We start from the raw sequence: 16,363 nt of genomic DNA, 5'->3' as shown, positions 1-16,363 counted from the left end.
TATACATATATTTTCTCAATGCTGCAGTAAATTTGCAGTAAATCGCCAAGGAATCAACTGGTGCTGGTTGACATGTGAGCTGGTCCTTCGGTGCATGTTTCATCTGGCTCTGGACTCTGGTGAAGGATGCAGCACGGAGCAGGGAAGGTTTGCCTTGTCGAGCAAGAAAAAAGGAAACCTAGAAAATACTTTCTAGAGCCACGGAGAGTAGAGTGCCGGGATGAATACATAAATTCTCGATCCCAGATGTGCTGCGTTGTTTGGCGGTGTAGAAGCGATCGTTGAGAGCGTAACCAAAGCTCTTACTCACATCTAGTTGCAGGTATTGCATGGCTTCAGCGCCATGGCTGTGCACTTATCTGTTTGCTTGACTGAGGATGCAGGACAGACTTCAGTGATGTTTGATTGTGTTCATGTTCGGGAGTCAATTTGTACATGCTAGGTAGCCCGACCTTGTTCTCAACGAATACATCTATACTGTGGATACGCGTTGGCCTTGTGTCGTTTTTAGTCGAGCCAAGGAACAGTTGTTGAGAGTCATAATTCGTACACTCGCACTATACCCAAACGATGATAATTCTTTTAACATATAACTGCTTCTTGTTAATGAATTATGGAAAATCATGGATGAGTTTGAGGCTCAACTGATCAGTCCAAAGCTCTTCGATAGTCTCAAACAATTGGTCGACACTTATGAACCAACTTCCTTCCTCAATTGTATTCTGAGCGATTACCAGTATTCGACGTCTCCGCCTATTGATTCCATTCAGCAGAACTAGAATCCACACAAACCGTCATGTTTTTTTAGCGAGACTGTCGAGATTCAACGTGCCACAAGGTTGATGAGACATAGGATGCTGCAGCCAACACAGTTGCACAGATTTGCATTGAGAAGACGCCTTGTTGAGGGAGGATTCTGGCACTTCAGCTGAAATTTGGTGGCTGTGTTGTCATGTATCATAGAATTCCACGAATGGAACTATGAAGTTTGCTTTGAGCTCACAATCCTCCTCCATGTGTGCAGGGTACTTTCAGCCGGGTTGGTTAGGAGGTATTGACCGGAGGAAGATTTTTGGATTGTAAAAATGGGGACATTCATCGGTCACGTCCTGCCTGGAGCAGGCTTCCTCTTGCTCGGGTTGTGGCACCTCTTTAACACAATTGGGGCTCACGTGCGGTCACCATGGCATTTTAAAACCCGAACTTGGTTTCCTCTCAAATATCCTCGCCTCCGTCACGTTGAACTTTATTTCATCATGCTCGGATCTTGTCTCTCCATCGCAGCAGAGCTTTTCATCTGCCCTGCGGCGCATCAGCCATGGGCGGACGATTGGTCCATCCCTGCGAACCACCTCAACAACTTCGAGCACTCCACAATCTCACTGTTCATGTTCATCTACGCCGCTTCTGCTCTCGTCCTGGACTTGACGCGCCTTCATGTCCCGCAAGGATGGTTGCACGGCCTCGCCGCCGTGGCTTTCAGCCAAGAGCTACTTCTTTTCCACTTCCACTCGTCCGACCACATGGGGCTAGAAGGTCACTTCCACTTGCTTCTCCAGTTGCCCATTATGGTTGGAATCCTCACTCTCTTGGTGGAAATTTCAATCCGCAATCTCCCCGCGATCTCCATCTTTCGCAGCATGTCGATTGTCTTTCAAGGGACCTGGTTCATTCAGATGGGTTTTGTACTGTGGACGCCATCGTTACTGCCGAAGGATTGCGCTATGGTGCACACGCCGGACCACGCCACTGTGGAATGTTCAACCCATGATGCTCTTCATCAGGCGAAAGCATTAGCGAATCTGCAATTTAGCTGGCACCTCGCAGCACTGGTGGTACTTACGGGGGCTTTATTCTTCCTTCTCTCTCTTCTCGAGAAACGCCGCATGACTTACCAACATTTAGCGGTTGGGGACGACCACTCGGAAGTCCACTCTCCATCGCCGTTCAAGGTCGTGGACGATGAAGACATAGAGCGCGGAAACTCACCCACTTGTGGCGGCTCCCAAACCTCCATGGAACTGCAAACCATCTACTCACTCAACCTTGAGAGGTGACGAATTCCTCATCAATACTGGTGTGTGGGTCAATATTCTTTGGAACGTCAGCCAAATTTGTGACGATAGACCCAACCTGCTCTATCTTCATCTGTGGGCCAGTAGACTTGCTAGACCTTCACGGTACTGCAGCTTCATTCCAGGCTGAAGAATTCTTTCACGCATCGAAGGCATGGCCTGCGTTCCTTCGTACAGCTTCCAAATCGTCCTGCTCTAGCACCCAATTATTTCTACACGGTGAGAGTGCACCTTCACGATCTCTCGCTTGGATGATGCACACCAAGTATCTGCCGCACGTGGGAATCGGTTCTCAGAGGTTTTGAACTTATAATTTGAATTACACGACGACTCTGAGTAGCACTAACTCTTGACACTCGGCAGAATGTAACGGATCCTTCCAAACGGCGTTTATTTTTGTGTGTACATTGTGTATAGCCTCACAGTTTATCTAGGGTGCTAGAACTTGTCCAGTACTGTCGGCTGATTTAGGATTTTGAGTCTATCTATCGTTCTCAATTTATCAAGAATTTGTCTCCTTCATGAGTTTGCTTAAGCCTCCTCGTTTGTGTACTTTATTCGACTTGAACTCCATGTTGTAACGGTGATCAGCTTTGGGTGTCAATCCCTTAGAGTGCGTTATTTTCACGTGCCACGTTTGCGACAGAGCTTCGGTCTATGAGTATGCAATGGTTGATCAAAAGCTTTGAGGAGATGGGAATTTCAGTCACGTGTGCTTTAATAGGTATGAAAGGGATCAAATTATAACAGAAACACTGCAACCAAATAGAGCAATTTCCTGTTCATTAGTTTTGAATCTAGCAACTCGCTCCCTCACATAACATTTATTATTTTGTCCATCCCTCCCTCGCTCCCCTGAATAATTCAGTTTTTTATATTACTTGATTTCTCCTTCCTGAAATCACCGAAAGTGCGCTTTCACAAGACAATCACCTTCCTACAAGTCAATGGCGTGACGCACTATTTTGCACTGATAAAATACAGTCACAACTTTTCTCGGTCTAATAGTGAACCTGAATCACGAACACCTCCAACTAACATTACTTGTAATAAAAGGCACCGATCCGTGTTCCAGAAGAGGCTTGGAGCTGACCAAGGAAAAGCACATGGGTCTCGATAAAACTTCAAATTGTGCTCTCAAATTGTCCAACAATTAGACACCGCATCTGATGTGGGTCCTCTACGAGACGAGACTTGTCCCTGGAGCAACAGGGACTCAGAAGTGATTAACCGATTCTCCATGTGCTTAGGATTCAACGTCCATCAGGGAGACTTGGCATTCTGGTTGTGGCTAGTCGGTAGATTACCGGCAACGACGTGAAAGTGCTGAGTCAAAAAAAAAACAGTCAGGAGGAGATGAAGATGGACAAGTCTTTGCTGCTGAGTGAAGCTTCTTACGAAGCAAACTGGCAGCTTTTAAAAGAAATTCGGACTTACTTGGGCTCGTCAAATGAATGAGCTTAGGCTTCATTTTTTCATCCATGCAGCACCTCGTATGGGGGGGTGCATTTGCTGTAGCTAGTCCAAACTTTGTACTGCAGCAAATTTAGGGTTCCACAAACATTGATTGCTGGAACCTTGAGCGTCTGGTGTCCAACTTCATGATCTACCAAACTAGTGGGCGTCAAAGAAATAAAGAGAATAGGGGTGTTGGTTCTATGAAATATTTGGTGTTACTCCATTAAGGGGATTTAGATTTTGCACTTTTGCAAAACCAACTGGATTCAGCACTTGATATTTCTAGGATCACTCAAAATATCAAATTCAAAATATCACCATTCAAACTTTATTACCATCTTCAAGTTTTTGAAGTATCACTTGATATTTTGGTGATTTGGAAAAGTCAAAGAGTGATTTGGTATGGAGTCAAAGAAGGAAGAGAGTTAAGGCATGTGACACAGTTTTTGATATTTCACCCATTCATCTTTTGATATTTGGACTTCAAAATCACCCATCTTGTAAGGTGAGTGATTTAGTAAAGTATCAAGTAATACTTTGAGATCTCATCATACATGAAATATCACCCAAAAAGGCCAATATTGAATCCCTTTATTGCATTGATTTAGGCTAAGCCTCATGTTTTGTTATGTTATTCATGCGTTTTTATGTTATGCTTTGCTCTTCACTTTGCTTTTAAAGGTTATTACAATACTATCACAATTTTGCTTGAATTCTTTAAAAAATTATGTTTCTTGAGGGTTTTTATGTTGTTCACCAAATAAGCTTTTTTCTTAGCAATAAATGTTGAAAACTATTATTAATTAGATTTTGTTGATACTAGAAGAAAAATAGGTTAGCTTCTTTTGGCTTTGGAATATATGACTGTGACAAGAAGTGATGAATACTAAGCCTTTTGAAAGATTGTAAAACAATGTGAAAGATCAACTCCTCATAAATAATACATTGAGAATATTTATTGTAAGATCCATCTATAGAGTCTTATTGTAATTATTTTCAAGAAGATATAAAATAAAGTTGAATGCTTGCAAGTACAAGCTACTAACATTTCTTTGCAATGTTAGAAAATTAAGATAAGGTTGAATGCTTGCAAAGACATATTTTAATTTCTTTAAGATAACCAAAGTAATGGGTGAAAATTTTGGAATTGTTTAAAACTTTAAGCTTTAATTTTTTTGCAAGGACATTAATATATACATATTATGTGGTTAAGCACCATACTAGCAATAAATCAAAAAAATATATATATTTTATATAAAATTTTGTCCAACATAAATTGCATGTTTGATGTATGCTTTATGTAAATATCATCACTTATGTGTTAAGTGGTTTGTTGAAGTTTGTAGATTGAAGTATTAAACTTTTTTTAATTTCAATTTTTAGTTTTTTTATTAAAATAAAGTTGATCCATCTTGTGTAGTATTTATATATTTGATTTTTTTATCCATTATTTGTATAAAAAAAATTACTTCAAATGCTTAAAAATAAATAATATTTATTTAAATTGTATATATATATATATATATATATATATATATATAATAAGGTGCTTCTTATTTAAATATTTACAATTCTACATCATATATATAGAGGCTTCTATATATATATATATATATATATTTATTTATATTCATCTCATGATATTCATTAGAATAAGATAATACATCATTAATTAAATATATATATATACAATTGGCTTTATATAATTATTACTATCCTATTAATCATAATATTTTTCCTTTCAAATTCTAGTAGGATTGTGCAGAATTTTAAATCTCTTCTAATTTTTATAAAAACACTCCTTTAAGAAAGGTTTCTTTTCGGTCTACTAAAAAATATATCAGAATTCATATATATATATATATATATATATATATATATTTATATGTATATTTTAACCTAATTAATAATATTTATAAGTAAAAATATTTACAATGGTTGAATTGAAAGTATTTTTAATTTTATTAATTATTCTTATATGTCCTTTATATTATTACAAGTGAAAATTCTTGTAGTTCTACACAAAAAATTCAACACTTTTTTACTTTTAATGCATTTTCAAAAAACTTAATGCTTTAAACAAACTATTGAATTTTTTTTTCAAAATTGTAGGTTGTGTGCTTGATATAAAAAAATACATTGTAAAATTACTTAAATATTCTGATTTTAATTTTCATTATTTTTATTTAGTACTATAGTTTTCCAACCAATTATTTAAAATCCTTAAATTACCCATTTATTTTTTTAAATATGATTATTATAAAAAAAAAATTATTTTAATTTTTTCAAGTATATTTTTAGATTTTGAATATAAAAAAATATTAACACAAAAAGAATACTTATAAACTACTCAAAATTACAAATTTAATATAAGTTGATTTTAAAATTTTAGATGTTATTAAGAAAAAGAAAAAGAAAGTATAATAAAAAAACACACATATAAACACATACATAATTATCTCATAAAAAAATTCACATTTTTTTTTTTTTTTTTAAAGTCCTTAAAAAGCCAATAACAAAAGAATGTAAAAGTGACAAATCTAAGTAATGACACTAAAGTGTATTAAAATCCAATCTAATAGATAAACAAAAGTCTATTGAAATTCAGATAATCCAATGTAATTTTTTGGGAATGCAATTTAAATTAATTAAATTAAAAAAAAACACAATAAATGTAAAAATTTATTACTACTACATCTCCAATTGATGTTGCTACATCCCACATGACCTCTTCAAAAACAACTGGCTAATAATATACCTCTTTCTTTTGCGTATTTTTCTATTTCTTTGCTTTCTTAAAGCAAAAAAAGCATGATGGTTGAGAGGGAGACAATGAATATTTTATGAAAAAACAAGTTTTAAAGTAAAATTCAAAAAACAAAATATATGAATCAAAAATTGATATTGCTACACCTCAAGTGACCTCCACATGATTGAAATTGACTAAAAAGCATGCTTCTATGCTTAAGATGCTTTTGGCAACCCAATATTTAATTTTAGTATTGATTAAAAAAATAGAATAAAAATAAAAATCAGTAGCAAAAAAAAAAAAAAAAAAAAAAAAAAAAATGAGACAAATATATTGATTTTTTAAAAAATAAATAAATAAAACAGCTCACAACCTGTTTTATCATACAATATGCACTATCTTCTTCTCAACCACCACGCTTTCTCGATTCAAAGAAAGAGAAAAATGCACAAAAGGAAGAGGTATACTATTAACTAGTTGTATACAAGGAGGTCATGTGGGATGTAGCAATATCAATTAGGGATGTAGGATGAATAATTTTCTAAATATAATAATTCCAATATCAATATATAACTTTACTCATCCCAATACTTTAAAAATTATAGTGGATTTAAGTATCTTCAAACCCCCAATACTTAAATCCACTATAGTTTTTACACTATCTTCAAACCAACATCATGGTGAAAAATCACTATTAATGCATCCACCTAACTAGTTAAACAATAATAATAATAATAATGTAAAGGAGTTGGTGCATAAAGAGACAGTCTGATCACCGACAACGCACCTAACACCAAGCCCTACATTTGGCACCCAACACCGTGTAGTAGAAAATCTTGCTGCAGAAAAGTGTGATATTGTTCACATTCTTTTCTGTTTTAATTCTTTTGTCAGTATCGAAGAGGACGAGGTCATTTAGGACCATCACAAAGTGCTGAAATAGGTTGACACTTCTATACTATTCATCTATAGAACCCATCTTCACGGATCAACAAATTCGGCGGTTTGCGATGAAGCCAACTCGTAAATGAAGCACATTCATGGAGCTTCTCAATCTAGTCGGCAATGCCCCACTCTTTTAACAAGCAAATGGTGTCAAACAAAATATCATTGCTCTAGAATTCTGAATACAGCTCACCTGCAAGCAGAGGAATACAGAAACTGCTGCAAATCAATTATGTACACATTGTAATCTCTGTTGCAGCTGCTCTACTCTCTATCTGAGCACTTCGAGTGCACTGCTATCAACGCAAAGACAACAAAAACTGCAGAGATCTAAAGTGAGGTGAAGGGAAAAAAGTGCTAGTCTAGTTGCAGACCCAGTGTGAGCCTTCTTTGCATGTCCTGGCCAAGTATTGAAAAAATCATGTGAATTGTCGGAAAGCCAATCCAGTGATTGGTTCTCAAATGAATTCTTCCTCTCCACCTCCTTGTGGGGATTTCTCAACGACGTTGGAAGTTGAGGTACCTAATGGCAAGCACAAAGATCCCGGCGAATATAACAGCCCATCCTAGCAGCCCAATGGCCGTGTACTTGAGAAAGCTCTTCTCGAATCCAAAGTTATCCTCGATGTATTTGTTCACTGCTACGCGTGTTCCATCGGTACTGGTCATCATGGTGGTCACATCACCGAACTGTGAATTCACAAGACCGTTAATGATCCAGGAAACGGGGCAAATCCAGTAGTACCAAATCCACCACGGGGGAATTTTGGGTTTGACAATCAAGAAACCGGAGAAGAGATTGAAGAGAGCGTAAAAGAAGGAGGCGCATATGGTGGCGAGCTGAGCGTTGGGAGTGAGCGCCACCATCATCATGCCGTAGAATGTGAAGGCAATCACGCCGAAGAAGAGAATATAGAGATACCAGAAGAACTTGGCAGCAGTCCATTCAAACCCGATCATGGCGTAAGTAATGGATGCATATATTATCACTTGCATCAGCACGTAGGGGATTTCCACAATAACCTGCGTGCAAAAATCAAAGCATTCATCCAATTAGCACCAAAGAAAAACATATTTTCAGACGTTAGCATTAAATCGAGTTCAACAATGGGAAGTGCCTACAAATGAATGAAAAACCGAGTTTTAGATCGAGGGCTGACCTGGGCCAAGGCATAAGGCATGGCAGCGTACATTCCCGCCGCTTTCTCTCGGTAAAACACGGTCCGCTCAATGCTAACTACTGGCTGCACGGCACCACAATTGTTGAAGCACAAGAAGATCGTAGAGCCGTATAGTGCACCCAGTATGGTAATCACATCGGATGCACTGTCTCTGCAGATTCAAATCAGTGTCCCAAGATGTTAGGACATCGTTAAAATGCTCAGGTCAATTTCTAACATAAAGACGACGAATGCACGGGCTAAGGAGCTTTACGCAGGAGTTACACAGTCTAGAATTTCTAATGTGAAAAGGAATTCTACCTCTTCGATCCGATTTGCCAGAACAGACTGCCCAAAATCAACGATATCAACAGCGTGAAGATGAATCGCACAAGGTTATAATCGGGGCTACGCCAATATGTAATAAACTGCTTCCACAAGACGGTTTTGAGCTGGTTGAAGTAATTTTGAGAGTACTGTGTATCGAAAAACAAATCTTCCGAGCCTGGTCGTGGAGTTTTGAGGTCCTCCACCATCTGCTTGTTACGCCTGCCAACCCACCGGATTCCACATCAGTCACTGGACTACAACTTCATATCCTCCCTCATACAATTGACAGAAAGGGTGGCAGAGTGTGTCTGCAATGATTTAAAGTGGAATCTGACCGGTAAAGGTCCGATTTCAGGTAAAGATCGGCAAAGTCCACCCCAAGTTGGTTTTCAACGCTGCTGTTGGTCACTTCTAACATCCATGTCGCAGGATTATAACCCTCCTTGATTTTAGCAACTCCAGGCATCGACTGTCCAGCAAATAATGACCAAGTTTCATTAATCTCTAACCAACATATTGCAAAATGACCATAAAAAATGTGACAAAAGTGCACCTATAATGCGCAATCTAAAGATGTTTCACCACACAATTGACATACCTGGAAATACTCGATAAGCTTGTCAGAATTGTGTCCCAATGGTCCATTATAAATCACTCGTCCTCCACGCTTCAGAAGCAGCAACTGCAGTACATATAGGCAGGCTTGCAGGTTAGTTGAAGTGCATGCCAATCTGATCGGGCACTAGCACGTAAGAGAGATCCCATGATTCCAAACAATTAGATGATTCGTCGAGTGCCTTAACCTCATCAAAAGCTTCGAAGATGTCAATGCTAGGTTGATGGATGGTGCACACAACAGTCCTGCCTGTGTCCACCGTGTTACGCACAGTGCGCATCACAATAGCAGCCGCGCGTGCGTCAAGACCACTGGTAGGCTCATCCATGAAAATAATTGAAGGGTTTGCGACCAGCTCCACTGCAATGGTGAGACGCTTTCTTTGCTCCGTGGACAACCCGGAAATTCCAGGTAACCCCACCAATGCGTGCTCTATGGGGTTCAGTTCCACAAGCTCCATCACTTGGTCCACAAACTTTACCTTGTCGTCATCCGAGATATCGGGGGAGAGACGAAGCCAGGCGGAGTAAACGAGTGACTCTCGCACGTCGAGTTGAGGGGAATGGATGTCATTTTGCTCGCAGTAGCCTGCGATTCTTGCAAATGTAGCCTGCACTTTGGGATAACCAGAGATTCTAATATCGCCTTCGATGTACCCTCCCGTTTTCCGTCCTGCCAAGACGTCCATGAGAGTCGTCTTCCCCGCTCCACTTACACCCACCAAGGCTGTCAGAACTCCAGGTCTGAAGGACCCTGTGATGTTGTTGAGCAGCTTCAACCTCGTCTCTGTCATCCCTTCGTTCTTCATTTCAGGGGGCATGTCGACGAAGTAACTGATTTCGTCAAAAGAGATGGACAAGGGCTCAAAAGGAAGGATCATGCCTTTCTGCTCCTTCGGCACAACGAGGTTTCTATCGCTATTACTAGACCGACGGCTTCTGCTGAGCTGCACTTCCATCCTCGAGGACGTTTTCTTTGAACGCACCGTAGCTCTTCGTGAAGTGGAGCGATGTTTTCGGGAAGATGCAAAATCCATAGAGCCTCCCAATTTAGCTGCTTCCTTCATTTGGAGATCCTCCTCCGACATGATAGCTTGCGGCGCTCCAACAGCTGATTGTCGTGGCCATATTGACTAGTTCTCATCAGTCTACTTCATCAACCATTCGGAGCAGACAGCATCGCAATCCAATCAGGTAACATATCATACGTAAGACTAAAAAATTTAGTTAAGATGGGTGATAGATTACCAGGCATGTAACCAAGCGCGAAGGTAAAGCCCACGTTGTAGAGGATCGTCAAACCCAGAAGCGCGCCAAGTCCAAGCCAATACCAGTAATCATACGGATACTGGCCACGAGCTATCAGAGCAGCCACTCCCACAGTCTGGTTCGAGCCGGGGTTTGGCTGCAATTGCAAAACATAAATAAGGTGTTTAGCATTTGCAAAATTGGAGTTAGGTTGTGCAATAGAATTAGTCAGAGGGGATGGGTTCAAGGAAGAATCCTTACATGTTGCCAGCGATCTCCCAGAAGCTCATTGACACTGATTGCCTGCTCAGCATAAGTCATAGGAGAAATCCAGTAGGCCCAGATCCACCAATCGGGTATATCCGGGCGCCGGATGAGGAAGCCACCGCACATAAAGACGATGAGAATGATGACAAAACCCAGCGTGTTGGCCAGGATCATGGTTCGGCACAGGCCAGCAATGAATCGAAACATCCCACCAGCCATTTGCTCCACCATGAAGAGCAGCAGCATCTGCTTAAAGAATCGGCTGACTTCAGGCGAGTAGCCTGTCACGTAGTATGACATGCTCACCCAAACAACGGACTCAATTACTGAGCCAGGAATGCTCAGCACAAAGGCCGAGAGGGAATAAGACCAAGCTGGGAAGAAGAGAAGATCACGTTGCTTGATGATCACTGGGAGACGAGCAATCGTCATGGCGAGCTCCCCGAAACCACCGAACATAATGGACACTATTGCATAAAATGCCGCGCTCAAGTATATCGAGGCATCGTCGATAGTCTCGTGATCTAATCTCGTGCGAAAAAATACGGTCATGGAGATGAAAGCTGCCACTACCACCTGCATGGTTTTGAAAATGGTAATGATGGAGTTTCGTTTGAATAGGAGAAGCTCCTTGTTGAAGTTCGTCTTGAAAAGCTCCTTTCTATTCACTGCGTATTTTTTTTGAGCCAATGCAGCGCGATGGCTTTTCTCTTTCGGAAATGGAACAGAGAGCTCCTGCATCATTGAGGCGCCGACATGAAAGCTCTTAAACAGTTCCGCAAATTCGCGTACTGAAATGTAGCGATAGGGACGATGCGTGTCGGCCCAGTACTGTTCTTGGTCTTTAGGAGAGGTCACCTCTTGTAAGAAATCGGCAATGCCCTTGCGCTCCGGGCACTTAAAACCACAAGACTCAAAGAACTCCATCACGTGCTCACGAGGTCCGTGATACACGCACTGGCCCTCGGACAGAAGAATAATGTCATCGAAGAGTTCGAAGGTTTCGGGCGCCGGCTGGAGGAGCGAGATCACCACCGTGCTGTCCAAGGTGCGGGTGAATTGGCCCAAAGTTCTCACGATGCTGAATGTCGTGGAGCTGTCAAGCCCTGTTGAGATCTCGTCCATGAAGAGCGCTGTGCATGGCCCTACAATCATCTCACCTGTCGTCACCCGCTTCTTCTGACCACCTGAAATCCCTCGCCGCATATCATCTCCCACTAATATGTCCGCGCACACATCCAGTCCCAACATCTGCACAGACAAATTCTACGTGAACAAAGATCTAACTCGCAAAAGAATGTCAAGCTGATACACGTAAAGTGCCCTGAAAGTAGAATAAAACGAGAAATGTAGAGCTACAAGTAGACTTACCCGCAACGTGTAATCCACCCCAACGTTGTGTTGATGCCCTTGAAGTGCTGACATCTGCGTCGGTACACACATTCATCAAGTTAGGTGATTGAAGAATTAAATACATGGATTCTTACAAGTGCCTGTTATATTTTTTGTCTGAAGGTACTAAATCAAACTCAATTTACAAGGAATGACATGATCGAAAACAAGACCAGAGTAGGTTAGCCAAGTCGCCGACCTTCATATACGCATCTACGTCTGCTTCAGGATAGATTCCAGCCTCCTTCTCCCTTCGAGTGACCTCCTCCAAAAGCTCTGTTATAAATGTTCACGACCGGAAATTAGTGCAAAACCCTGAGAAACGTGATTGCAATGAACTGCGCAACGTTAGAAAAGCACGAGCATCTTGATTACCCTCGTGGAATTTCTGCACGAGAAAAATAAAATAAAATAAATAAATAAAAAATCTCCCAAACTCACCGTATCGGGTGCCAATACCCTGGCATTTGGCAGAGAAAGCTAACGTTTCGCGAACAGTCATTTCACCTACATGAAGGTCACTCTGACTGATGTATGCTGCTGTCCGCTGCGGCACAAACTCGTCATGGGTGTGGCCATTAAGCGTCACCTTTCCCTGAACACGCAAGCTTTTGGGTAGCCTTCCTGCTAGTGCCAAGAGAAGCGTCGTCTTGCCAGAGCCGGGTGGGCCAAGTAGCAGAGTCATCCTGGGCACCATCATGAACAAAGTTTGCTTAATGAATCCTGTGCTGCCAATCTAAGTTGCATGTGAATTTAGTAGCATTTTCATATCAATCTAAACTCGAATTGCTTCTAAAATTGTGGTACCTGCCGGGCTTGACCACACCATTGACATTCTCCAGGATGGACAGTTTTGCTTTCTTAGTCATCGAGAGGTGTAACGTATCCAGGACAGACTGCAATGAGAAACTCAGTACAGTGAATACACCATGGACACAGGTTACCCTAACAAAGTCGGCGACTCGAGGTACGATTTCCACTCAATTTTGTTGAGCAACTGAAACACATGTTTCTAGTTAATATTTCGTGTTGGTTTTCGTATAGTGGTTTGTCCGCTTTATAAATAATTAAAATTTACAAAAAAAATAACAATAAAAGAGGAAATAAAAAAAAAGAAAAAGAAAAAGCAAAAAGAAAAAGCAACACATCGGTTACAGTAACTAAGACAGTACCTCGAGAAAATTCCGGGCAGTATTCCATAGGGATGGTAGGGCGCGGTTTCCAACGTAGCAATCCGCCTCGATTGAGAGGTTTTCATAGCGTACTTCGATTGTAGGCAGATCAATTCCAACTCTGCAAGCGCATATTCGACATGAGGTCCAAATCTTAAAACCTTGCTGCTAAAGCCCCGACTTCAAAAATATAGGCAGAGTGCAAACGGAAGGTTCAGAAGTGTCTCAATCAGTCATTGCGCTGCTGCAAATCACTTTGCAAAACAGCTCAATCTCTGAAAAACTTCAGGTATTTCTCGAAGAAATCATCGTCTTTCTCAAAATTCACGAGATCCACGCATAAATATTTAGGTGGACACCAAACGATGAGTAGACGTGGCTAGATCATTTAATTAGCATCAGAGGAGCATCCCCATGAAAAATTTCAAAACAAACTAACAAATAAATAGTCAAAAAAATCAAAAAAAATCAGAAAACTCACACACACACGCACACACACGCACGCACACAGTAGCGCTGTTTGTATCAGCAAAAAAAATCGGACGAGTCAACAGACTATTACTTGTCAAGGCGCTGGCGCAATTTGACCAAAAGCATGTTGCTCTCGTCCTGCGCTTCAGCCATGAGTTTGTTAAGCAGCTCCTGGGTCTCCAACGGGGTTAACTCGCGCACGTCTACCTGCTTCACACTCCCGGAGGCTTTGTGGAAGACGCTCGTGCGCACGCGGTCGTAGGTAGGGAGCCGCTCCACGGCTGCCCACTTGAGCGCCTCCTCATCATCCATGCTCTCATCGCGATGCGAAGCGGTCGCTCGTTCCAGCGGGTTGTCGATCATGCCCATTAGTCCCCAGTTCCCCCGCACGTTGGAACTCAAGCTGCGAATGTTGTTGCCCACGCTTTGGGACATTGACAGCCTCCGGCTGCCGCTCTGTGAGAGATGGCGGCCATCCAGCCCATCCGCCTTCTCCGACGCCATCTTGTCTCCCCGCACTCACTTCCAAGGCCACAAATGTCTCTAAACCAAGGGATATTTCCTCACCAAGATGATATTTCCTCACCAAGATGACATTTCCTCGCCAAGTTGACCTGAAAAAATTGTTCTACCTCACCAGACGCACCTTACTCCACCAAACGTCTTCCTCCCTCCCGTCGTCTCTTCTTCTCCTCCGTCACACTACACCATGCACACTCGATTCAGCCGAAGCGTTGACGATCCACCGCTACACTACCACACTCGCTCGAAGTTCCTCGCCCTCATTCGACTCCTCCACTGCTTCAGCTCCATGATCTAATCGTCAATGGCACCAAACTAAGCATGGAAATTGACCGATACTCCAATCTAACGAAGTAGTACACTGTCTATTCCCATGATTATGCTACTTGCTCTAAATCCTTTCAAATGCGGCTCTGGCCGGACAGGCACAGCGCCTGTCTGACTTCTGACGACAGTTCCGCAGCACAATATTGGACCTCAATGCCGCTAATCAGGCCCTCACTGCGTCTTCTCTCCCCATTCTACCTCTCGTCCATTCTCCGCAGTGAGCAGCCGTTTGAGACAAAGGCAGTACGTCCTGTGAGAGACTCCGGCTGCTAAGTCCATTGTGCAGCTCTCTTATTGACTGGGGATAGGTCGATTGGGTGACTGGGTTGGACTCATGTCCTGGATATGAGTCAACAAGCGATTACTGTAGAATATAGTGCGGGCAGATTGGCCTTTTGTGCGTACCAGAGATGGGGGCGACGCCCCGGGATTTCCCCAACTTTTCCAAACTATGACCGGAAGCTTCCCACTGGCGGGACAGCCACGGCTACAAGACTGACTGCCTAGCCTTCCACGTTAGAAGCTTCTATGGCCACGCTGTGTGGCCCCAATCGTTAAGGAATCAAGACGAAAACCCGAAAACCCGACTGCCGTACTGCAAGAGAGCCAGAATGCTCGTCGTCACATTGACGCTCGTTAAAGCATAAAGACAGACAGAAAGACCGATAGAGGAGCATCGGGCTATTCACCACAACACCCCCTCCCCCTCCCAGGGCGAGCGGCCAATTGCGAGAGCTTCTAGAAGCAGGAATAAGGTGCAGCAAGATTCATCCATCCCACACCCTACGGCGAGATGTGAATGCGGTCGAAGATACAGTTCCAAAGTATGGCTGGTGACGGTATCAGATATGCCAAGTATTCAAGACTTGGACAAGCTTTATTTTCATATCTGTAATTTGGCTGGTTCCTTATTTTAACGGACAAGAATGACAAGGCTGCGTCGGTTGGGGTCGGTCATTCATCCAAAGATAATTTGAGCTTCCCGTTCGGACACATTGTCCACCTTTCACAGTATTTGAGGTATCATGGAATCTGTTTGACTGGGGTTCCCGTATTTTCTTGCGGAAGTGATTCGAACTCTGTTTACACTCGCACACTCAAAATATAGATCTTTCATTCCACTTAGGCTCATGCTTCTGCCACAATTTGACACTTCGATCTAGTTCGCACCATCTCAGAAATCTTCTGAGAACGCTGGCGTCATGCTGAGGACCCTCAACGTCATGCAGACAATACTTGCACATTCGAACTGCCTGGTTGTTGAACAATGAATAGTCGAAAATTAGCATATCAGAGATGACAATTGGATACTTTGTAGAATAAGTTCACAATATAGTTACTGATTTGCAATTCATTAAAGAGTTGATTTATGATCCAGACCACATTGTTCGGGGCATAAGAAGATTTACTTGAGTAACACCATTATTGCAATTATTTTTTGGGGGGAAACTGCAGGAGTGTAAACCCCAAGCAAGTTTCTGTCAAGCATGGTTGGGATTTTACAATCGGGATCCTTATAACAATTTTGGATACAGAAAAAAGAAGAGTGCTCAATTGTATCAAAAGCCCTGAAACATGCCCCTGGCACATATATATATATATATATATATATAAATAGAGAGAGAGAGAGAA

General features: G+C 41.7%; 2 protein-coding genes across 3 annotated transcripts; one reads left to right on the top strand and one right to left on the bottom strand.

The window, feature by feature from the left end:
* Positions 1–270: 270 nt before the first annotated feature.
* LOC112291602 (uncharacterized) lies at positions 271–2,679 on the top strand. The gene is made up of 2 exons (XM_024539250.3): positions 271–322; positions 1,025–2,679. Exon 2 carries the CDS (start codon positions 1,086–1,088, stop codon positions 2,055–2,057), a length of 972 nt encoding a protein of 323 aa, XP_024395018.1. The 5' UTR covers positions 271–322; positions 1,025–1,085; the 3' UTR covers positions 2,058–2,679.
* A 4,693-nt stretch (positions 2,680–7,372) lies between these two features.
* Positions 7,373–15,086, bottom strand: LOC112289987 (ABC transporter G family member 36). 2 transcript variants are annotated; one of them, XM_024535853.3, is made up of 14 exons: positions 13,974–15,086; positions 13,412–13,532; positions 13,047–13,135; positions 12,681–12,925; positions 12,439–12,515; positions 12,219–12,272; positions 10,842–12,098; positions 10,581–10,737; positions 9,521–10,443; positions 9,316–9,399; positions 9,053–9,186; positions 8,709–8,936; positions 8,388–8,559; positions 7,373–8,250 (listed from the first exon to the last, which is right to left on the bottom strand). In XM_024535853.3, exons 1-14 carry the CDS (start codon positions 14,384–14,386, stop codon positions 7,726–7,728), a joined length of 4,479 nt encoding a protein of 1,492 aa, XP_024391621.1. In that variant the 5' UTR covers positions 14,387–15,086; the 3' UTR covers positions 7,373–7,725. The 2 variants fall into 2 exon arrangements, with proteins under 2 accessions (XP_024391621.1, XP_090108309.1); XM_090252183.1 differs by lacking the exon at positions 13,974–15,086 and having other exon boundaries at positions 13,047–13,236.
* Positions 15,087–16,363: the final 1,277 nt, after the last annotated feature.

The sequence above is a fragment of the Physcomitrium patens genome, chromosome 1 (genome assembly GCF_059467195.1).
Source record: "Physcomitrium patens ecotype Gransden chromosome 1, ASM5946719v1, whole genome shotgun sequence".
In the NCBI taxonomy this organism is placed as follows: Eukaryota; Viridiplantae; Streptophyta; class Bryopsida; order Funariales; family Funariaceae; genus Physcomitrium; species Physcomitrium patens.
Note: the sequence above shows the minus strand (reverse complement) of the source record. Positions and strands in the feature narration are given on the sequence as shown.

Bases quoted from the DNA above. Each gene is read 5' to 3' on its own strand.
- LOC112291602 (XM_024539250.3), top strand. From the start codon at position 1,086: ATGGGGACATTCATCGGTCACGTCCTGCCTGGAGCAGGCTTCCTCTTG.
- LOC112289987 (XM_024535853.3), bottom strand. From the start codon at position 14,386: ATGGCGTCGGAGAAGGCGGATGGGCTGGATGGCCGCCATCTCTCACAG. The intron at 12,926-13,046 runs GTACCACAATTT...GATGGTGCCCAG, and splicing joins GGTGTGGTCAAGCCCGGCAG to GATGACTCTGCTACTTGGCC. The intron at 8,937-9,052 runs GTCAGATTCCAC...GTGGGTTGGCAG, and splicing joins CTGAAATCGGACCTTTACCG to GCGTAACAAGCAGATGGTGG.